General features: G+C 33.6%; 2 protein-coding genes and 1 pseudogene across 7 annotated transcripts; 2 read left to right on the top strand and 1 right to left on the bottom strand.

The window, feature by feature from the left end:
- Window positions 1–672: 672 nt before the first annotated feature.
- LOC145598990 (pentatricopeptide repeat-containing protein At1g18900 pseudogene) lies at window positions 673–5,736 on the bottom strand (annotated as a pseudogene). 2 transcript variants are annotated; one of them, XR_014103677.1, is made up of 2 exons: window positions 5,541–5,736; window positions 673–3,807 (listed from the first exon to the last, which is right to left on the bottom strand). The product of XR_014103677.1 is annotated as a pentatricopeptide repeat-containing protein At1g18900 pseudogene, transcript variant X1 (transcript). The 2 variants fall into 2 exon arrangements; XR_014103678.1 differs by lacking the exon at window positions 5,541–5,736 and having other exon boundaries at window positions 675–3,320; window positions 3,397–3,525.
- Window positions 5,737–6,735: 999 nt separating this feature from the next.
- LOC145598216 (uncharacterized) lies at window positions 6,736–11,206 on the top strand. 4 transcript variants are annotated; one of them, XM_081654539.1, is made up of 5 exons: window positions 6,736–6,784; window positions 8,847–8,993; window positions 9,089–9,176; window positions 10,072–10,241; window positions 10,364–11,206. In XM_081654539.1, the coding sequence occupies exons 2-4, from the start codon at window positions 8,889–8,891 to the stop codon at window positions 10,200–10,202; spliced, it is 324 nt and encodes a 107-aa protein (XP_081510665.1). In that variant the 5' UTR covers window positions 6,736–6,784; window positions 8,847–8,888; the 3' UTR covers window positions 10,203–10,241; window positions 10,364–11,206. The 4 variants fall into 4 exon arrangements, with proteins under 4 accessions (XP_081510665.1, XP_081510667.1, XP_081510664.1 ...); XM_081654541.1 differs by having other exon boundaries at window positions 10,072–10,246; window positions 10,388–11,206; XM_081654538.1 differs by having other exon boundaries at window positions 10,072–10,246.
- Window positions 11,207–17,767: 6,561 nt separating this feature from the next.
- LOC145596497 (calcium-dependent protein kinase 10-like) lies at window positions 17,768–22,345 on the top strand. Its single transcript, XM_081652672.1, has 7 exons — window positions 17,768–18,545; window positions 19,359–19,502; window positions 20,140–20,292; window positions 20,446–20,561; window positions 20,662–20,829; window positions 21,374–21,604; window positions 21,715–22,345. Exons 1-7 carry the CDS (start codon window positions 17,909–17,911, stop codon window positions 21,886–21,888), a joined length of 1,623 nt encoding a protein of 540 aa, XP_081508798.1. The 5' UTR covers window positions 17,768–17,908; the 3' UTR covers window positions 21,889–22,345.
- The last annotated feature ends 1,613 nt before the right edge of the window (window positions 22,346–23,958 follow it).

The raw sequence follows: 23,958 nt of genomic DNA, 5'->3' as shown, positions 1-23,958 counted from the left end.
ACCATAATCATATGTGTAATTTTTTTTTCCCCATTTGCGTGTGGTATGATTGCATTAGAGAATAATGATGTGATCTGTGGCCTATTCCAAGTGGTAATACGATTGTCTTATACACTGAGTTTTGGTTTGTGGTTTGTACCTTCTAAATGTAATCCTTTGTACATTTTTGGTTTTTTCTTTTGATTTCAATTTACATGACATATTGGATTCAAAATTAATGCTTGAGAAGTGACTTGATTAGAGTGGTAATGTATGTGGCTTTCACGCTTTCATATTCATTTCTTATTGTAACAAGGCCTTCTCATTGTATTTCTTTCTCTAGATGAGTAACTTATCAAACTACGAATCTTTGTGAAAAACTTATCGACAATACTCATATTCTAGGGCCTTATACTTTTATGACATGATTTAGCCATCCTTGAGGTAAAAAGAGATGTCAATGAGTGAAAACGATCATTAGTCGTGAACAAATCATGAGCCAATATGTTCAAAGTTCAGGCAAATCTCTTCTGTTTGGTACAATAATCAGATTGATCAAAAAATGCTTGTGCTCTCGTACAATAATCTATATCAGCTTTATGCCTTCAATCGTTAGGCATTCAACTCGTTTGTCACCTTTTACTAACTCAATGAAGACCATCTGAGACTTGTTAGAAACCTGTAGTTTGGCAAAAAAAAAAAAAAAAAAAAAAAAAAAAAAAAATATGGTGACTATCACTATAGTTGGCTCCAATAGACAGATATCCAGACTCCGGAAGAGAATAGTACTCAGACTTTTCGCTAAAACAACAGATTTCTTCCTTGAAATATTCCAGTACATATAAAAATATGAATAGCTTTACAAAAACTAAATTAAATGCATCCTGCAAACCTGCATCTCAGCCATAACAAGCTTCTAATACCCGCGAGTAACTGATAAAACAAACACTTCAAAAATGCCTAGCTAAATTTTGCAGCTAAGATATATAATAATAATAAACTAGGCACCTAATGGCAATGCTAATCAACTACATACATGCCATAGCTAAATACACCAATTTATTATACTCGAAATTAGTGCTAGACTGCTAGTTGCTTTATCCGGCATCCACCACAAAAATGCAACTAACATACCATGCAGACTTGTTGCTAGAGCAAATGCATCCGCTCAACACATGACTGCTGCAACCATTTGTTCAGGGGCTCCCCACACCCCACAAAGCACCCAGAATTTCCATTTTCAGTGAAGAATGGAAAGCTAAACATATCGAGCAACTCTTGAACAGCCTGCCTCACCAATGACGCTCCTGTCACCCTACTACGCCGACCCCAACCAGTCACAATGTCGATCCTGGTGGGACCCACCCCTGACATCAGCAGCTGGCGGCGGAACCAGGCTAGTGTCCGAGAAAGGGCAGTCACTGCAGTTCCATCAGACATGACGTGCAAGTTAATTAGCCAATAGCAAGAGCTTTTTTCCCTCACAGCATCAGGATACACATTCTTCATGGCTGCAACCTCCCACACAGAACCAGCCTCCTCCTTCAAGCCTGATTTGTGAAGAAAATCTACCACAGCATCAATGAGTCCTCGTTTACTTTCTCTGTCTTCACTGTGCATCACGTCCAGGAACCTTCCCATGTGATCCCGAACATTCTGTCCATCAGGCCCTGATGCTGGCATGTTCAGCAGAAAAACATGTGCTGGGTGGCCCGTTATGGCCATAAGTTGCCCACAAAACCCCATATTGAAGGATGATTTAGCTTCAGTACAGCAACTGAGGAGCAAAGTATAAGTTTGAAGTGAAGGATTTAGTCCCATATTAACCATCCCTAGGAGCACATTATAAGCATCTGAAAGTCTATGAGTTCGAAGAAAAGCACTAAGCAAGGAATTACAGGTTGGCACATTAGGATACAAGCCTGCTTGCAGCATTGATTGATACCAGTGCAGAGCTTTTTCAGCATTCCCAGCTTTACCCCACAAGTCCACAAGAAGCCCATAAACAGGTTCATCAGGAACCCAATTCTTATTTTTCATCTCAAAAAATATTGCTTCTGCCTCCTCAAGATATCCACAATGTCCGAGGACTTCCATCACTATACTGTATGTGACTTTGTCAGGCTCGTATCCTGCATTTTTCATGTCACGATAGATCTGCAGGGCAACAGGGTAGTTTCTTGCCTTGGCTTGCAAGGCAATCATTATGTTGTATGTAACAAGATTTGGGATACAGCCCGAATCAACCATCTCACAGAACAGCTTGTGAGCAGCAGTCAAGTGGCCAGCCTTTCCCAAGCAGTTGATCATAACACTGTACGTAAATGTGTCAGGAGAAAGGCCTGCTTCCTGCATCTTTTGATACATGTGCAAGGCAACATCAAGATAACCTGATTTTGCATGGATGTCAATAAGTGTGCAATAGGTGACTCTGTCAGGTTCGCAACCAGCTTCCTGCATTTGGTGGAAAACACCTACTGCATCATTGAGATAGTTAGCACGCCCATAGCTATGGATCAATCGGTTGTAGGTCACTACATTAGGCTCACATCCATCCCTGGTCATCTGCTCAAGCAAGACATTAATTGCATCAAACTGTTTAGCCCGGCCCAAGATGCCCACCATAGTTGTATAAGTATGCCCATCGTGTTTAAAACCTACTCGGCGTTTCAACCAGTAGAAGAAGCCAAGTGCAGCAACGTAGTCTGGAATCTGCTTCAGAACTTGATTTGCTTGATAAGCATCCATTGAGAAATTAAGATTCTCAAGTGCAACTTCTGCTGCAGGACCCCATTTCAGCCTTTTCAATATATCTAGAACACTATTAACTTGTCCAGTGCTCACATACTGCCTAGAAAATGGAGCAGTTCCTGCCTGATATTTATAATCCCTAGCATAATTATTAATATAGTGAGGATTTCTGCCAGTGAACTTTGTTTTTGAGGCCTGTACATTAGGGCTATTAGTATATGCTTTGGATTTCTGAGAACTATAATTCTTCTTTTCCGATGAAACACCCTGAGTTCCTACATAGCATTTCTTATCAGAAGCTGCACTCTGGGTTCCTATGTAGCTTTTCTTATCTGATGCTACAGCCTGAGTTCCTACCGAACCTCCCACCTTTCTAGTCTCGTGGCTGAAAGCTTCTGCAGGCCCATGATGATCAGTTTTACCTTTAGGACCCTGATAATTCACTGAGGGACTAGAAGCAGTCTCCTTTCTCGATGAAGGTTTCTCATGTACATCATAAAAATCTTCTTTCTTTACAGAATATACAGATGAAGGTTTGACAGTTGATCGGGGTCTACTATGACCAACCATATAGGTTTGTGCAGAAGAAGCTGTTTCACTTCCATCTGTCAGAGGAATCTTATAATTCACAACATCTGATATAAAACCTACAGCAGCAATACCTACCTTGACCAACTGGTCTGTTAAGTGAGCTGAAGACTGTGACACATCATTTTGCTCAGAATTAATGCTGTTGGAATAATTTACACAGTCTGATTTCCCCAAAGCGCTTGAAAGAGAGACAACTTGTGGACGAGAAGTAGAGCAGTTGCCATCTTCTGGTTTTTGAGAAGCTTTCCCTGCATCCTTTGAGACTACAGAATCTACCCTTGCAGCAGGCAAAGGCACTACGGCCGATGGTTTTGGCCGAAGCAATGTAGTCTGTCTCCTTGAAGCACATTTATCATCATCTGCGCATGAGCATGAGCTCCCATCAGCTGTACTACATCGTGACCCGCTATATAATAAGGATCTAGCACAATTGGAAAAGCTACTGATCTGCTTGGCTCGAAGCATAGCATTAAAATGCAGTCAAACCTGAAGCAAGAAGGGCATCGTGGGTTAAGGCCAGCAAACAACAATTAAACAACAGTGCAAATGAATTAAACTTAAGCCCGATAAATTCCTAAACAGTATAATAAACTACAAGTCCAACGGCTAAAACCAATATAACTTAACAAATGAGACAAGATACCATAACATCACATAATCACAATGTGGATCCGACTAGGCTGAATATGTATGGAAAATATTCAATAGCATTGTGTGCAATACATAACACAAGAAAACTTAATCCACAAAGCTGTTGAAAAACATTGACAATTTGATTGCAATATATGTAATATTAAATGGACAACACTTTGAGTTTTAAGCTAATCACTCACTAGTCAAAGCACATTATATGGAAGTATAATCTCATAAGAAGTCGAAGTAACAATATATGTGCAATTCAAGGATTAAGAATTAATCACAAAAGGCAGGACATGCTATATAGCAATCAATTGCCAGAGGCAGAAGTCATGCAATATCGCAGATATAGGTAACGAACCAAATGAAGATATTCTACAAGTCAGGCTGCATAAAGCTAATGTATCCAGAGTCCAGACTCAACTATCTTCCTTCACAAGCACAGCCATATAACAATAAAAAGCTCAAATAACAGTATCCATCCAGTGTAATTGTCTGTGCTGCAGCTAAATTTCCCCAAGCAATGACTACAAGGGGGGGAAAAAAAACATTTTGTGGAATTGAAGATGTATCATGCTTATCAGAAAACTTTCCAAACAGTGGAACTTGCTTCAATAAAACCTGTGATAGCTTAATCTTCTATAGTTTCTCTAACATCTCGTTTAGAGACATCACCGCATCTCTGCTTGAACTTTCACACACAAAATGACAAAACCCCAAACTCAACAAAAGACCAAATTCATACTTTTACTAAAGAAATTAGCTCAAAGAACAGTCACAAGATCCTAATTATTGAAGACCCTTAGTCATCTATCCCGAGGAAAAGTTCGATCCACAGACCTATCCACGGTATGATATGTGTCTGTGTTCCTCCATCTGAGGGTGAAGATCAAGTCTATGTGTGAATATGAGTGTCCGAAAAGTGTGAATAAATCTGAGTTTGTATATATCACTCATGAAAGAGGTCCAATCCAATTACATCTTTTAAGATACAAGCATACAACCATATATTGTCAGTCAGTCTCAAAATTTCACAAAAAAAATAAACAACCCAAATTTTGAACAAAAATAAAGGGGGAAAATTGGAGAAAATGGAAGAGATCCCAAACACTATGTTGATAGCAGCTCTCAAAAATCGACTTCCACCAACGATCATCTTCCATTGTCACCAAATGAATTGTACCCCAAGAAAAATAATATATAAAATTGGACCCTGAGTTGCAAAAACACAGGGCATCATCAGTAAAATTGGACTTTCTTTCATAATTTACCTCAATTTTACACCAAAAAGATTCCAATTTTGGGTGTTTCAAACAAATTTACAACAATTCACGCAAGAACCCACATATCATTCAATAATTAAAATCACAATCAAATCTTTCACATTCGCCCAATTAAAAATATGAAAATCTATCAATTACGAAATCAAAATGCAACAATCAAGAACACCCATTTCATCAAATTAATAGATTATAACAAAAAGATTGAAGCTTTAAAATAAAATGTAGGCCAAAATTAGAATAAACAAAAAACAGAAGCATAAAAGTCTAGAAAGTTGTTGCAAAATTAAAAAGAAAAATTACCAGAATTTGCATGTGGGTAATGAAAAAATCACCAGAAGAGAGAGAAAGAAAGGGTGATAATGTAGGCGGCTCTTCTTCTTCGCCCGCTTGCAGTCAACTCTTAGAGTTTTCTCCAAGCAAGCTGGGGAGGCTGTTAAGGTAAAGTGCTCAAAGACCTGATTTTGCTTCAGATTCTTATTGATTTTGTTTGCCCTACTTTTTTGTTTTTTTTTATTTTATAGAAATAAAAAAAAAAGGGGATTTTTTTACCTTGTTTGGCAAAAATTTACGCCTTCCGTATTTTTTATACATGTTACATACTTACATTGTTATGTGTCACCCTCATTAAAAAAATGTTTATGATAAAAATTAAACTTGGGTCAATTGGAAAATAAATAAGAAGTCATACCATCTTTGTTATCTTCTTATCTAATAATGTTATTTATCTAATGTTATTTAATGTAGAGATTGTAGAGTGTAGGCCATGAGAGTGTATTTATTTGTAATTTTACAATTGCTATTTGCTAAGTATTACGGGGTATTCCGCACTATATACTAAAATTCATCTAAATCGGGGCATCACCCGGACTGAACATAAACACTAGTTTTAAAGTTATGATGCTTAAGTAAATTGGGAATTCTCACCCCAAAGTGTCTCTAGTGGGGTTTGATCCCATAACCTCTTGATTGTGAGATGCAAACTTGACCACTACACCAATTTATACTTAGTAATAGATGAATTTTACCGCGTAAAATTAACTTTTTCAAACATACATGAATACAGGTTAAAAATTATCCAAATACTAATAAAAAGTACCCTATAATTAGACGTTAATTAGAATTCCTATTGCATAAGTTATCTAGTTTATTGCAGTGAGCCCACCACCCTGATTGTTTATGTGGCTAATTAGCAATGGTTAATTAAATTTCTGGTGTAGTTTTGTTGTAATTTTGTGGGCATTGTCACAAATCACGTGTACAATCTTGTTGTTCACATAATAATACTCCGTACAACTTAACAACTAACCACTTGTCCACTTAAACACCTCTGACCGTGGCTGCGTAATTACGCGTTATCGTTTAATGGGCCTTTTAACCCATAAAATAAAATTAATGGGCTTTTTAACCCAAAAAAAAAGATTAATGGGCTTCAAGGCAGGCCCATAACTTGTTATTTCATGGATTTTCACTATTTGTAGCTTTTCTTCTATTGAGGCTTTAAGTAGATTTTGAGCTTCATCTCCTTCATTGAAGCAGCTTCTGAGGTAAGTCTTTTTTTTTTTTTTCCTTTTACCAAAAATCATCGGGTATCAATTTCACAATTTAGGGTTTTTTGTTAGCTTAACTTCTTTAATTCAGGGTTTACAGTTGATTCAATTTTCGAAATTTAGGGTTTTTTAAGGTGGATTATTGAACTATTGGTTAGTATATCTGAATTTATGAAGATTATGTCGAATTATTTTGTTCATGTTCTCAAACGAAAAGAATTTCCTGTAAATTTTGGAGCCTATTTTGTTTATTATCTTTCAATGTTAGAATGAAAGTATGAAGATTAGAGCTAGTCTTAATCAATTTAATTAATTGAAAGGAATTCTCAAATAATAAATCGACGAAACGATCAAATGTCGAAAACAATATTTGGACAGAAATAGAATAGAGGGGAAGAGTGAAATTTCGTTGCATAATACAGAGTATCTAATAATGCATACATATGTTTATTTATAGCATCACTTTATTGATTCTTGTTGTGATTTTGGAACTCGGTAATTAGTTAATTGGCAGGCAATGTACTGATTTCTGCGTGCTAGATTTTTCTGTTAGAATGGCTGAAAACAGAAATATTAAGAACTAAGTATCTGATCTTTTGATGGAAAATGTGTTATATATTCGTTAGCTTCCAATTTTTTGTTTTTTGAGTGTGTTCGTAGTTCATGCGTACTTAAACGAAGTCCCTTTTTTCTAGTTTTTCCCCGGAAGATTGTGGTTCTGAAATCAGATGATAAGAAGAGTTGAAATCGTCTAACATTTTTTTAATCATTGTGTTTCGTCTATGAGAATATGAGATGGAGATTTGGTTGATAGTGTTCTATCGTTTTATTTAATTTGAGGATACATTTGAGAGTAAGTAGTTGATTGTGTTTAGCGGTTTTGATGTGAAAAGGGGAGAGGAAAAGGGAATGGGAAGGATCCATTTTCCTTGCTTGTTATGTAAACTGAATATTTCCTATGCTCAAAAGCATTGTAAGGAAAATGCATGTCCTCATCTCCCCCTCCTTCCCCTGTCTCGCTCTCCCTCACCCACTTAGGTCTTTAGCTCACCCTCTTTCCCATTATTGTGATCTAAACACATTGTTAAGGATCTTTGAGGTTTTAACCAGGGATATTTATTTGTTGCATGAAGTAATGAACCCTTCTCTCATTTCAGCTATCTGACATTGGGTTTTGACTTGCTCTTTTGGTTGGGGTTTATTGGTTAGGAAGTTTACTATGGAAAATCAAATCTTTGATTTTTCTGTGCTTCATATGTGCTTGTATAACAAGAATATGTATAGTGTAGCTTTTTTGGAGTTGTATAAGAGACAGGGCTTCATCGAGGCCTAAGGAGTAAGGAGGCCAAGGCCCCTGTCAACATTCTTAAATTGTATTAAAATTTTACCAATCTGACAACAATCATAATGAAATTGTTTATTAGAGTGGTAGCAGAGCACGCTAAAATGCTGCCCTTGGTTTTGATGTGCATGGAAGAAATATGTGTATTTATCTATAAGAGCATCGATTTTATTTCTATATTTTTTTCAAATAAAACTGCTACAAGTATATCATTTTTCTTAAATAAGGAGTATTATTTTCGGTTTTCTGCTTTTTCTCATAGATTACTACTATATTCACATATTTGTTTCTAGAATAAAGAAAAATAAGTGAAACTTGAAAACATATAACATTAGGCCCCATCAGAAAAGAGCTTTGACTTCGCCCTTGAGCCCCACAATTTGACTTAGAAATTCTTGGATTCAATTTTGTACCCTTTGTAATATCAGACTAGGTTGCATTAGTTTTGCTCGAACAATAGTATTGATAAGGTCAAAAGAGTAAATATTATTTCAAATTTAATCTCGTTCATTGATTTTTTGGCACTTTGGACCATACCTTAGTCTATAGAGGGGCAATGCAGAAACAGAAAGATATGAAAAGAGAAAATGAGCAGAAAGAGAATTTCTAACTGAGGAGTGACTTTTCTGTCATCAAACTGCACAATTTTCTTGTGCTATGTGTTTGGTGGAGTAATGAACAATTACGGTGTATGTCTTTTTTTTTTTGATTTTGCAGGTGTCCATCTTGTATTCTTGCCTTCTAAATTCTTCTTCAAGAATGGAATTTTGTCCCACCTGTGCGAATTTGCTGCAATATGAAATGACAAATCCTGCTAGATTCTTTTGTCGGTCTTGCCGTTACATTTCTCCTATAGAGAGAAAGGTATGTATTTATGTATCAGCTGTTCTGATAGATCTTTGCTATTCCTGTAAATATGGTGTGTTAATAGTTAGAACATTACTCCCTATTCGTTTCAGGTGAAAATTAAGAGAGGGGTGCAACTGACCAATAAAGCGGCAACACCTATTGCTGTGGGGAAAAAACCTGTCGGGGCTACTACTGATGGTATGCGAATCCTTTTTAATTCTTATGAGTGGCAATATTGTGTGTTCCCTCCACATAATAACTTATTGTTCTAATAGCATGCTGGTAATTAACAAGTTTTTAATAAACAAGAACTTTTTGAATAGATTCTAGTAGAATTTTTAGGCATGTGATTTTTTGTTACTTTACTTTCCAGCTGTTAAAAAACTTGAATAGCAGTAATGGTGTTTGAATTTCGTTGTTAAGAAATTTGATTTTTAATGTCTTACCTTTGTAATGTCTAACCTGTACACGAGAGGTGGTGTTATAAAACGTGAAGCAGCAATGCTACTTGTTTTTCAAATTTAGGATATTGCTTCATTATGGGTAATGAATTAGTCTAGTACATCGGACTGAACCCTCTTTAGAAAACTTGCCTCACCCATTTTGAACTTTGGAATGTATTTGATGATACTGCTGATAGTATCCCAATAACTCTGCTGGTAAATGATAATGTTACTATGTGCTTATTAATGCATCGATAGGTTGAAATCTACCCATGATTTATTTTTGTTTCTTCAGTCCTTTGGTTTAGCAACATTTTGTTTGATGTAGTTGTATAGGTTCATATGGCCATATCTCCTGTTAAAATGAAGATGGTTTGTTTGGTCAAATTTTGTTTGCTTCAGTTGGCTTTAGAGTACATTTGGCCACACTTATAGTAACAAAGACGATTGGTGAACTATTTTGAGTTGAGAATTTATGCAGGAGCAATGGGTTAATATGAAACTGTGAAGTATGCTTGTTTCTAATGATTGGCTCCACTGTTGTTCATTTATGCTTGCTTCGCCCTAGTTTCTTGCAGTAGTATGTAACGTGCATGCAAAATATTAAATTGACTAGCTAAATCAGAACTAACAATATTTTTTATCTTCAGCCACTTGTCCAAAATGTGGTCATGGCAAAGCAGAATTTAACCAGATTCAAACCAGATCGGCTGATGAACCCATGACAATATTTTACAAATGCTTGGCGGAGGGGTGTGGACATAACTGGAAAGAGGATTAGTCACATTATTTCATCACTTATCACCAGTTCTTTGTGAAGGTTTGGTGAGCAATCATGTCTTTTTCCTTCATGGTTGTTTTGTTTTCTTATTATAGAATTTACCTTTTTCTTCACACAGGCAAATTTTGCTTCTGAAGCTAGCTTATGGTTTTCTTACCCAGATTATATCTTGTTCTTTATGGAAGGCACATGTGAAGGGCTATGAACTTATGGAATTTGCGTATGATTGTCAGCGTTTGAGACTGCAATATTGATTCTTGACTTCCTGGTTTGCAGTATATACTGAAATTCAAGGTTATGTTTGGTTTGGGAAAAAAAAAATCTTTTCAAACTCGAATTTCATTTTCTGGTTTGGTTTCTTGCTAGAAAATTAAAGACATGAAAGGAAGAACAAAGATGGACGGGAGGGATGGAAGAGCTGAGTAGGAGGGGAAGGGATGAGAAGGAAAACGTGACATCCCTTTCTCAAATACGGACTGTTTTCTACCCTTGACAAACTATTTGTTACCCAAGAAAATTTTATCACCCCTTTATAAACCAAACTGAGGTAAACAAGAAAACTTGCATTCCTGCAAAAATGACTGTTCATTTCGACTAAACAGAACCCAACTGAATGAATGATGCTTGATTGCATGATCTTGTTGCTATCATAGCAAACATATATGAGTTAAAAGTTGATGGCTGCGACTTTGCTAGAAGTTTTTCAGCTAATGATGAAGGTGAAGAATGAAGGTGCCAATTTGCTTTAACTACGTAATACTTGCTGCGCTGAAGTTTTAACATAATGTCATTCCTCACTTCAGTATTGATACTCATTTACTCAATCTATACTTATATACTAAAGTAATCCCCGTAGTTATCCCCTAAGTACACGTGTCATCACCATATAAAAAATTTTCTCGCCAAAATATTTTGTTACCTTTTTTATTTTTTATTTTTTATTTTTTATTTTTTATTGATATAAGTTTGTTATTATCTAAAGGAGAATTTTTGCCTTATATTTAGGGAGTGATATCCAACAATAATAATTTAAATAAAATTAAAAATCATAGTGGTATTGAATGAAATGTTATAATACGAGTACTATTAGGATATCATCAAAAAGTTTTATTTATTTATTTTGGTTATCAACCAAAATAACATGAATAGTTAGTACTTTTTTATTTATATATTTTTTTATATTTCTAATGATTCGTTTGGTATAGTTTCTAATTAACAAATAGTAAAATATTATTGTAAAACCGTGCATAGCACGGGTTTTGAACTAGTTTAGAATACAATAATGTTGGGATTACTTGCAGTATATCATTGGTATGATCAAAGTTTATATTATGATGTTTTGAGGGATTTTTTTTGTTTTATCAAATTCTCATTTTTTTTTTTTTTTCCTAAGACATGCAAAAACAGTAAAAGAGAGTTATAAAACAAGGGCCATCAACGGCCTTCACACTTGAGCTGTAATTCATAATTCTATCTATGAAAACGACAATGATTTATACACCTAAATGTTGATCGAATTAGGCGTGGACTATTTATTCCCACTCGCTACTTTATCAACCTTTTTCGTTTATAATATGCAATATAAACATCCAATAACACAGAATTACTTGCTAATAGACTTTAGATTTAGATATAAGTAGTTAAGAAACTATAATGTTTAGGTGACTGAAAATAATAAATCTTTACTAGTTTACTGCTTTACATTGCAACATTATTTATATGGCTAGGCTAGAAGGACTAGCTTGTTTCGATAGAGGTTTTCAAATATTGGGCGCTCAAGTTTGTCAAGTTATTAAATACTCTTTCCGTCCCATAACACAATGCTAGTTCCTCATTTTTTCGGAAATTAAGAAAAATGGAGTATGAAAATATATTTTTAATAGATGAAATATTAAGGAACTTGAGATAAATTCCATCATGTTTATAATATACTGATATAGGGAGGATTGAGGATAGTATATAAAATTCAAAAAGTATTCAATTTTTTTTGAAAAAAAAAAAAACAATAGTAAAAGGCCTAATAAACATTTAAAAAGAAAAATGGATGTAAAAGAAGATATTTTTGTAACAAAGTAGGGCCAATTAAACCTTTTTTTATTAGAAAAATCACAGGAAAAAAAAATGAATAGGCTGTAAAGTAAGAAGAAAGCAACAGGAACTTTATAGTTGCAAATAAATCCCATAATTATGATGATCAAGCTAGCATAATTATGCACTCACGTTTGTTACAACCTTTTTTGGTTGATTCAATTCCCCCTAAATTTTTGCATGAAATGATTAAGCCTTTCTCCTAGAGTTTTTGGCAATCAGCCTTCCGTTGCCAGGGTATAAAGTTCAAAAAATTTGTGTATAATAATGCCCTACACATTGCTCTTACATTGCCCTCCTTTTCTTGCATGGGCCAATGCATTGTTTTCCTTCCTTTTTGCATATTTTGGCCGGAGTACTAGTACTCACATATCGCGTTTGCCAAGCATTTTCCGGAGTATACGGATCTCCGAGAATTTAACCGGTTTTATGGCCTCTTCGTATAAAAAAATCTTCTAGTACTGGACTTTTTAAAGACTGTAGCGTGTGTAGTTAATCAATGATATTGGTAACGATTTGAAATAGTGTATTAGACACCGTTTTAAGTTCCATATTTTCGTCATACGCTAACTAATCTTTATTGAAAATTCTTAATTTATGAATGTATTTGATTTGATGGGTAATATAGTATATGAGAAAGTTTAAGGTATTAGGTCTTTTAAAAGTATTATGGAGCAAATTAACTCACTATTTATTTTGGAATAATCAAATAAAGAAATGTAGTCTGTTTTATATGGAAATGAAGGAATTAATAAAGTTTTGAAGTAAGATAGATTCCATACAATATCTAGATCCAGTATGTATTGAGCTAAATAAAAGATAATCTTACCTACCTTTCTACAATAAAACACGACTTTGGCTGGACTTAGCATAATGTAAATGTGACAACAACTTGTGCATGCCTCATATTCATTACTTAGGATTCAAACGAGTACATATTGAATTATTTTACTAAAATATGAAAACTTGATTTTCCAAATATTAGAAGCTCTGTTTTAGTGGCTACATAACATGGTTGAAACTATCCTTTTTTAATTCATAGCATTATGATTGGTTGAAATTATTCTTTGTTTATACATTAGTACTACGTATTTCTTTCAAATGGGTACACTCTTAAGTCTAGTCAATAATGGGACTAATCTTAGATATGATCCTTAGGTACTTCATGTGGTTAAATTAATGTCAAATTTAGACAATAAAATTTGACTAATGTATTGAATATATTAAGATATATAATTACATTGAAATTTAGCTACTAATTCATCTCCCTCTTTCAATGTCAATGTGGTGGCGCGGAAACTCCTAAGCTTATAAATTTATTTTGTAAACGGACACATTCTTTCTTATATAGACGCATATGTAATCACACATGACCTTAATATATGTATATGAAAAATAATTGTACTTTATACTTAGACCATGTTCCAAGTAACACATACTTCAATTTTTTTTTTACCATTATATATACCTTCACTACCAGATAAAAGTTTCTTTATCTTTAATCACATAATCAAGTTCCCTCTAAAAAAAATATTTAAGTTTAAGTCAAATTAAATGAGATGAACAAGACTTTTTTTTTTATTATTTTTTTATTTTTTAATTTTTTTTTAATCGTGTTTAAGGAATTTGGATTGGTTTGGATGGATGATCATATGAATTGAATGATTAGCTCATTTTATTGTTTCTTTGTATAACTATATTTTTGTATGTAGAAGATTTTTGTAAAATCTTTATACTCACTCCATTACACAAGTAGTAAAATCATATGCATATAGTATATTTTTTGAAAACTCATATGCATATATTGATATATATACCTATTACTTTAAATAATCAAGTTGCTTTGTTATAGTAATCATGCATCCTAGATATCTCTTTTCTCTAATTTAATTATGCAAAAGTAAGTCTAAACAGAAAACTGTCTCTTAAGTAGTACAAGTAGCTAATAAATGAGAAAAATGCACACAATGCAAAGTAACAAACAGCTTTAATTTCTAAAAAATAAATCTAGATATTTCTCATTATAGAATTGTTACACCTTATCCTGTAACATGAAGGTTTTGTCTTCTTTGTAATTAAGTAACCTATGTATGTCAAAAAAAAAAATAAGAAGAGAGTTACCTATGTAGAAAATGATAAAAAGATGTCTTATCTGTTTATTTGCTTGCTTTTCATCTCTAAGCTAATTGAAATTCAAAGAAAATTGGGTTAGTTGGTTAATCAAAGAGTTTTGCATATCATTATCATGTTGATGATGTCCAAAGCCACATAAAACAATTTAACAATGAAAGATAATCCAATCAGATCATCCATGTATGTAATCAACTTTAATTAATTAGGCCAGGTGAAACCTTATCCCTAGGTACCAAATAATTACTTCTACTTTTTTTTCTTTTTGTTTTTTTTTAAGAGAATAATCACTTTTACTTTTTACAAAAGCTTTGGTAAAACCATAGTAATCAAAATCTGTCTATCTAAAGAACAATTGATTGTGAAAAAATTCTATCTTTCTTATGTACTTTGATCGTTTATATTCCGTAACTAATACGGAGTACATTATATAATTATATATAGAGAAAATTCAACATCATCAATTCCAAATTGTAATGAAGTATATATTGTTAAAATTATGCCTCGAAAGCTGTTAAAAGTAAAATGTTACAGTTATTTTAGAACAAAACGAGTAGACTAGCTATTTACAAGTCGATCACCCACTTTTATAGCTTAATACTTTAAATATAAGACATAAGAATTACTTCGTTCATAAACAATTCTATTTTAATTCTATTTGGGCGCCTTACATATATATACAATCCTATAGTCCTATTTGACATATTTGTGAAACAAACAACCAATCTACTCTCCTAGCTTAGCGAACTAGAAGTAAAACGCAAACTCCAAAATCCAACCACTGCATTAAAAGATTATTTGTTGATAATTGACACAAAAAATAAATATTTAGGTCTTATCCCTCAATATATAGTGAGTTGGTGAGAAAGAATTAAATTAATTAATTAAAACAAGGCACTATCTTAGTGAGTACTAACCTTAAATAAACTGCTAATTTGCTAAATTATATGTCAAGCTTGTAGAAATATCTGAAAGATTATTAGTAAATCCTGTGACATTTTTCTAAATGTGAAAAATATTTAATATTACATGAATAAATGGTCTAGGTCAACGGTCAAATTGTGGTGTAATACATTATTGGTAAACAACTTCAACAAAAAATGGTTTAGTTAAGTCTTTGGTGTTTCTGGAAGATGTTTGACATTTGGTAACACGAAGCTTCCATGTAGAATTTCAAGTTATGCTGATAAATCCGTTGGATTTCAGCATTTCACAAGTACAATTTGACTCCTACGGATTACGGAACCTTCTTTTATTTGGCCGTGTAACGTATAATAGTATTATTAAATTAGATTATAAGATTATACTCCCTTGAATTGATCCCGTTAATCGCGCTTTGTCAACAAATTATCGCGTTTTTTAATGGATAAAGTTATGTTCTGAACACATTTACGTAGGCGCTCGGAGTTCGAGAACGGACAAGTCATACCTGTATGACAATTGAATTGAAGATACAGCTAGAAATTTATTTTTAGAAAACTAAATCATCTAGATACTTTAGAATAGTAACACATTCAGTTGCACAACGCGTTCATAAAATGACGAATTGATTAGTATATAGAATGAAATGTGATTGAAAACTTGATGGCACCTACCTAACTTATAAGTTTAACATTGTGAACTCAAAATCACATTTCACACCTATACTAGTTAGCTTAAATTGTAGTTTTTCCTTAAATTTTCATCACTTACAAAGTTTCCTTGTTAGTGTGACATATTTTCCAAGTTGGAATATATAGCTTTATAAGTTTGGTAGCTATAATATATCTTAATTATAGCGTGATCCATCTGCCCAAATCAAAAATTATTCCACCAATTCAACAAAGAAAAGCAACCAAACTACTAATTATTTATCAGTTTATGACTTTGATTCTATATTAGGGATAATTAAGAAGGGCCCCACTTTTTTGACCAATTCTAGCTAATCCACCCATACTATAAACACCATTACCAAAAATTTCAACCAAATTAATATTCCTTCCGCCCGCCTAATTATGAAAATTGGTATCACTCGCATTTGAAAAGGTTATGGAAGTTTATAAATTTTGACTCACGTCAATATAAATCAAATTATATGATGCATAACTATAGGAAATAACATGAACATTTCTAAGCTAGAATCTAATCATATTTTTCACAATTTTTTTGTTTTCTTTTGTCATCCTCTTTGGTATTTAAATAAACTACAAAATAACACAAAGGCCAATTCTTGTAAACTAGTTCAAACAATGTGTTTAGTATTAGTCAAATTGATCAAGTGGTGAAAATATAATAGAAAGGTCAAATTTTTGGTGAATGATTTGTAAACTACAAAATTATCAATGATTTTGTTTTTAAGGGTATTAACTAAGGGTCTGTTCACATTTATTGAAATGAACTGAACTGAACTGAAATGAATATTTATGAGAGAAGGAAATTAGAAGCTAAACTGATCTGATTGGAGCTGAACTAAAATGAACTGAACTGAAATTAAGCTAAAGTGAACAGGCCCTTAATTTTTAATTTTGTTTAATTTATTTGTATGTGCTTGATCTTAGTATTCAAAATTATTACTTTGGCACATTCATTTGTTGAAAAAATTATACTAGTAGATTTTGAGGAAATTAATTAAATTAAAATAATATTATACATTACTCTGAACTTTTAATAGGGTAGCAATCTCTCAGAAATAGCGCGCCTTGGATTTTTCACCTCTCTTTTGGAGTTATTTATCACCATTGGACTTTTTTAAAATATGATTATCGATCTGGAAACCCATTTTAAAAGCCTAGATATACTTCGTGTAATTGTTCTCCAAGAACAATGAATTGTATTCAAACTATATTTTAATGTATATAATGATATTAATTAATAATAACAACATAACCAACATATAATTACACTACTTATTTAACTTTGAGAAGGGTGTACAAGTGTCGTCTTCTCTTTGTACAAGGTAAATCCACCCCTATTCAAATTAACACTCCCATTTGATCATGTGAGATTTTGTATGAGATTCCTTTATAATAGATTACCTCAAGTTGCTCGACACTACTCAACAATTCCTAAGTGCATTCTATTTCCAAACTACTGGAGAATTTGTAGTATAATATATCCACTAAAACTCAACACAACACGTGAACCTACACGACCCGATTCTTCCCAGCTCTATATACACTCTTTAACATTGTCATGCCAACTATTACCATCTAGATCAATATTAGTACACCCTTTCTTACTCTCTATATACTTTTTTTGAATAAGAAAAAGTATAATACTAATTAAAAATTAGTAACCATCACCATCCTTAGATAAGTAGCGCCTACTAATCTAACTTCCAATTATTTTAACAAAAAAACCAAATAAAATTTCACCAACTTTTGTTGGTTTTTGAATAACACCATTTTTCTCAACTGACCCCGCCTTCTCTACCTCTTCACATTTTCTCCCTTCTCACCTCAAATTTTCTCCACCAAAAAAAAAACTAAGTGATCATCAATCAAAATTTAATGGGAAATTGTAACGCTTGCATTAGACCGGAAGAACTCCCTAAAAAAACCCCACAAACCAAGAAGAAAAAAACCCGGCCCAATCCCTACTCCTTAAACCAACCTCAACCGGCCCCGGTACGAGTTTTAAAAGACATTATTCCCGCGGTCGGACCACGTATTAGTGATAAATATGTCATAGGCCGAGAGCTCGGCCGAGGCGAGTTTGGAGTTACTTACTTATGTACAGACCGGGAGACTAAAGACCGGCTCGCGGTCAAGTCAATATCGAAAAGAAAACTTAGGACCGCGATTGACGTGGAAGATGTAAGGAGGGAAGTAGCGATCATGTCTACTCTTCCGGTTCACCCGAATATAGTAAGACTAAAGGCGGTGTATGAGGATAATGAGGCGGTTCATTTGGTGATGGAGTTGTGTGAAGGTGGTGAGTTGTTTGATCGGATTGTTGCACGTGGACATTACTCGGAACGAGCCGCGGCTACGGTTGCGAAGACGGTTGCTGAGGTTGTTAAGATGTGTCATGATAATGGTGTTATGCATAGAGATTTGAAGCCGGAGAATTTCTTGTTTGCTAATAAGAAGGAGAATTCTCCTCTTAAGGCTATCGATTTCGGCCTCTCCGTTTTCTTCCGACCTGGTTAGTATTTGTTTTTGTTGATATTATTCGAGATTGATCAGTCTCACATACATGAATATAATATGAATGCGTATATTCATAGTGAGAAAGGTTGATGTATGTTAGTGTTTGAATTTTTAACATAGAGTTTTCTCGCTTGTTTGCGCGTGAATGTGTTTTTAGTGTTAGATGATCGATTGATTTTACGTGTTTATTTTGATTTGAAATGAATACGATTTAAAGTACGTACTAAATATAAGTGGAGTAAATAGTGAAATTATAGCACTTGTAAATATTTTCAATAAGTGTTACAAGTTGAAGTTGAGGGAGAGTGTAAATCATGTGATGAACTTTCAATAAGATCTTTTGTTAATGGTGTGATTAGATGAATTAGAGAAGTCCTAAAAGTATTATTAGTAAATTATTTTGGAAAATGTCAATGATGAATCATCTAAATGTTTTAATTTCATAGATTAATTACATGATAACCATATTAACTTATTGAAGTCGTAATTTGCATTCTTGTACTAATTCTTGATCTGTACACCTGGGTGTACTAGAGGTAATACATCTTGTTAAGGACTAAGGTCAAATAAATCACCCCATATAACCCGATATAATACAATACAATATGATATGAATGCGACGGTATATCTATCACAAATATCTAAATCAATTTACCCAATTATTCAAATCTTACTTCATTATCTAATTTGAATATATTTCTTTGACTAGAATAGTGGAAGTGTTCAAATGAATATGGATTAAATTAAACTTTGATTTTGATCTATAATGTTGATTAATTTTTTAATTTGGGGTGATAATATTAAACAGGAGAAAGGTTTACAGAAATAGTGGGGAGCCCATATTATATGGCCCCAGAAGTGTTAAGGAGAAATTATGGGCCAGAGGTGGATGTGTGGAGTGCTGGAGTTATTCTGTACATTCTTCTTTGCGGTGTTCCTCCTTTTTGGGCAGGTACTTACTTTATTGCTTGCCACCTATTTCATCATGTTACTGTTTATTTCAATTTACTTACTTTTTAGCTGGAATTTATTAAATATAATGGATATTTAGAATTGTGGTTTAGAATTAAGAATTTGGTTTAATAGGTGTTATACTTCTTGTATAAGTTATAATAAAGAATTTGGAGTAGTCAAGACTCAAAGAATTTAATGTTTTCTGTTATGTAAGGTTACTTATGAGACGTATAAAACTTGAGTTTGGCCGTGTAGCACTGTAGCGGTGTAGGTGTACTTATTTTAGGAGCGCTAGGTTATTCAAGTGTATAATAGACATGTTACATAACATTACTAATGGGTCATAAGATGTGCTATTGTCACTTGACAAATGATGACAAGTACCAACTAAATTTGTTCAAAACTAGTTGTTACATTGCCTTGAACTTCTGAAATTAAAATTTGACTTAAGAAAACCAACCTTAATGTTACGTAATCTCCTATCCATAATCTTAAATAAAGTAAAGATATTTTGAAACAGTATGTGTGACTATTAATTTTTTACAGTCAAAAGACATGTTAGTATAAATTGTGAATTATTTCGACATTAGAAGTTACATTGTGTGATTTTAAGCATGTTTTGTTCTGGATTGCAGAAACCGAGCAAGGTGTTGCATTGGCTATCTTACGAGGAGTGCTCGATTTCAAGAGAGAACCATGGCCTCAAATATCAGAAAGTGCAAAGAGTCTTGTGAAACAGATGTTGGATCCAGACCCTAAAAAGAGATTAACTGCTCAACAAGTCCTAGGTGAGCCTTATTTTTGCTCATCTTAGTTAAAAGATACACTTTGATGCATCAAAGGAGACGATAATGCTTCTCCCTTTCTTCGCTTTCCTAAGTGTTCTTGTGCATTTCATCTGAAATGATCGAAACGTATGTGCATATCTTATCTATATGTAGAACACCCTTGGATACAGAATGCAAAGAAAGCCTCAAATGTGCCATTGGGAGATATTGTTAGGACAAGACTCAAGCAGTTTGCCGGGATGAATAGATTCAAGAAGAAGGCGCTAAGGGTAAGACATGTATATCGATCTATAAGCATTAGTGGTTGTTAATATCATCTGAAATTTGTTACTTGTACTAAACTTGGAATATTGAATGTTATATATATAGGTCATAGCAGAACATTTGACAGTTGAAGAAGTGGAAATTATCAGAGATATGTTCATGCTGATGGATACTGACCGTGATGGAAAAGTAACATATGAAGAATTGAGGACTGGCCTTCGAAAAGTTGGGTCTCAACTTGGCGAGGCAGAGATAAAGCTTCTCATGGAAGTGGTAAGCTTTCATGAATTGAACTTGTCATCATTACCAATTCTTGAACATATGCTATGGATCTACTTTATGTTATGTACCTTTTGAAATTGTATTTTAATGAAAGGTTTCATGTGTTTTCTAGCCTTTACAATCTAATTCTTTAGTGTCATGAACTCTGCTTCTGTTAAGATAAAATTTCGCTTTTGCTCTTTTAAGGACATTGTAATGATTCATCCAACCCAAAATGAAAAGTGCAAATGAGGGGAAATTAAAAATTGTGCTAAGCTAGTTTGTTCTTGAAGAAACGAGCATTAAACAAAGAAAAATCTACTGTTCTTGAAGATATTAGCATTTAAACTCTGTTAAACTCGCCTTTTGTTTCAAGTTTTTGGTATATAATGAAGTGTCAAGTGTCTATACCTATGTTCGAGTGTTGAGATTTCAGCTTGTATAAATGAAGAGTGTGTAAGAGAGCTTAAATATGTACACAAGTGATTTAAGCAAGAAGTTTCTTTCTCCCATTTATTGATTGCTGATGTGTTGCTGATACAAATTTTCTATGCAGGCTGATGCTGATGGAAATGGTTATTTGGACTACGGGGAGTTTGTGGCAGTGACTATCCACTTACAGAAAATGGAGAACGACGAACACTTCCAGCGAGCATTCATGTACTTTGACAAAGATGGAAGTGGTTACATTGAGCTGGATGAGCTTCGAGATGCATTGACTGATGAATCAGCTGAAACTGATGCAGATGTTCTAACTGAGATTATGCGCGAAGTTGATACTGACAAGGTTACTCTCCCCCCTCTCTGCTTGATATTTTTTCCATATGATGCTGTCTAAACTATCAGACAGTATCAGTCCATCAGATCAGTTTCTGACATATTCAATGTTTTTCTTAGGATGGTCGAATTAGTTATGAAGAGTTCGTGGCAATGATGAAAACCGGGACAGATTGGAGGAAGGCTTCTAGGCAATACTCAAGGGAAAGATTCAAGAGCTTGAGTCTTAACTTGATGAAAGACGGTTCACTACAACTTCATGATGGAATGACTGGTCATGCTGTTGTAGTGTAATATATGAGCAAGAAGGTTTTCGGATTGCTTCTTTTTTTGCATTTTTCCTTAACCTCAATTGATCTCTTAGTGCACCAACCAAAGCATAACAAAGATGCTACACTACTTCATTCATGGAGCATCGAACCATAAGATCGTTGTCTCGGATTATTGTGTCCTCAAGTGTGTTTACTAGCATCATCTTAGCTTAATCAACTAAAGGGGCTTCTGAGGTTGGGAGAAAGTGTTGGTCTTGAAGTTTTCGTAAGTAATTTTTATAGATAAAGGTTTTTGTATATGTCTTCTTTTCTTTTTCTATGGTGATCAATTGGTATTCCATACTTAATTCTGTATAGAGATTCAAGTTCTTTTTATAGCATGTAACACTATCAATTGTCTATTGGTTATTTTGTATTTCTCTTATGCCTAAATTGTTGAGGTGAAATTTTAAGATGATAAATGGTTTATTGATTTTCCATGTTAGATAGCATTGAGAAATTTTTAGTTTGCCTTTTTTCTTTTTTTTTTTATAATTTCTTTTATATTTTGATTTTTGGTCTAAGTACCATTAAAGAAGAGTGATGTAAAGTATAATGTTGATTAAATGATTTAAATCACCATTATCATTTAGTTATTGTTTGTCGTTTGTGTAATCACTTGAATTACTCCTTAATTTCAGGTTGATAGTCTAGGAATCTTCCTAATTAACTTTTAGCTTATAATGTACGTACCAAGTTCTTGTATGTTGTGTGTCCAAAAAAAAAAAAAAAAAAAAAAAAAAAAAAAAAAAAAAACCAAAACAAAACTTGTTTGTTGATCTTCAATGCTCCATTCATGTACTTGTTTACTCATCAATATAATAATTAAGCTTTTTAACGTTCATTTTCTTATAACTCGAATTTTCATTTTTGGAGAGTGTTATTGCTATAATTCATATGTAGGACTATACAAAGTAAAGAAACTAAGTTGTGGATCAAAACTCTTTACTTTCTACTAGATGATATAACCAAGTAAAATTTATCATCGCTAGTAACGAAAATGTATATGTAATCCATTAGTTACGGAAAGCTATGTTCACCCAAATAATATTGCTCACTAACAATGTAGTGAAACTTCAAATCAATTGCGAATATGTATTAAGGGTAACTTTTTATGTGCAACCAAGCGACCAGTAGCGAGGGATTATATGATAAAACAAACCTGTTGGGTTATGAAATTGGGCTTCAAGCATTACAAACTGCCGCCCGCACGATTGTTGTCGTGGATATACAGCTAGATATCACTTGCTACACCCAGTCGCCCACTTCAATTCATTCCTAATTAGGTATACTTTGCTCAAAATAGAAACCTTTACTTCTTTATTTTGCATTGAATTTTCTGCACTAATTAATTGTTTTTCTTTATATTATCTGTATATTTTATATATTTTCTTACATACTTATCAAAAAGGATTGCCTTTTCCATAATTAGCTAATTAGTACCAATTAATGTACGAACACAACGGTTATTAGTCAGTTATACGTATAATGAGGAGCCAGGATTCAAGGAATGTTGGGTCAATTCCTCGTCAGCTTATAATTAGCTTGGTATTATAAGGTCTAATTGACATGGAACTCACTATCTAAGAATAATTAAAGTTTATAATAATGAGTTCTTTAGATTTGGCTATTGCTGAGCACCAAAAGTTACAAGAGCTGACGTATATATGTCTTAAGAACTTCTTGGTTTATTGCTGTGATTCTAAAATTCGGCTATTTTTGAGTTACATAGCTTTTTAAACACCCATTAGCGTTTTGATTAGCTAGGTAGCCGTTTAGGTAACTGTTAGTGGTAGACTGGTAGTAGTCACTAATCAGGTTGAGGTTGGATTTGGCCAGCATTTCTCAAACGCTAATCATATACGAAGTAATTTATATAAAGTTATAAACCATTGGTCTCGACATCGATCCATGGTGTTGATCCGGTGATTTTTATTATCTTCATTACCATTGATAATAGGTCTGTTCACGGATCGGATATCTGATCCGAAATGCGGATCGGATATCCGAAGACTCGGATATCAAAAATTGATATCCAAATCCGATTTGAAAA

The sequence above is a fragment of the Chenopodium album genome, chromosome 20, assembly GCF_948465745.1.
Source record: "Chenopodium album chromosome 20, dcCheAlbu1.1, whole genome shotgun sequence".
NCBI classification, from domain to species: domain Eukaryota; kingdom Viridiplantae; phylum Streptophyta; class Magnoliopsida; order Caryophyllales; family Amaranthaceae; genus Chenopodium; species Chenopodium album.
The sequence above is the reverse complement of the archived record's forward strand: the minus strand, read 5'-3'. Positions and strand labels throughout refer to the sequence as shown.

Bases quoted from the DNA above. Each gene is read 5' to 3' on its own strand.
- LOC145596497 (XM_081652672.1), top strand. From the start codon at position 17,909: ATGGGAAATTGTAACGCTTGCATTAGACCGGAAGAACTCCCTAAAAAA. The intron at 19,503-20,139 runs GTACTTACTTTA...TCTGGATTGCAG, and splicing joins TGTTCCTCCTTTTTGGGCAG to AAACCGAGCAAGGTGTTGCA. The intron at 20,293-20,445 runs GTGAGCCTTATT...ATCTATATGTAG, and splicing joins AACTGCTCAACAAGTCCTAG to AACACCCTTGGATACAGAAT.
- LOC145598216 (XM_081654539.1), top strand. From the start codon at position 8,889: ATGGAATTTTGTCCCACCTGTGCGAATTTGCTGCAATATGAAATGACA. The intron at 8,994-9,088 runs GTATGTATTTAT...TATTCGTTTCAG, and splicing joins TTTCTCCTATAGAGAGAAAG to GTGAAAATTAAGAGAGGGGT. The intron at 9,177-10,071 runs GTATGCGAATCC...TTTTATCTTCAG, and splicing joins TGTCGGGGCTACTACTGATG to CCACTTGTCCAAAATGTGGT.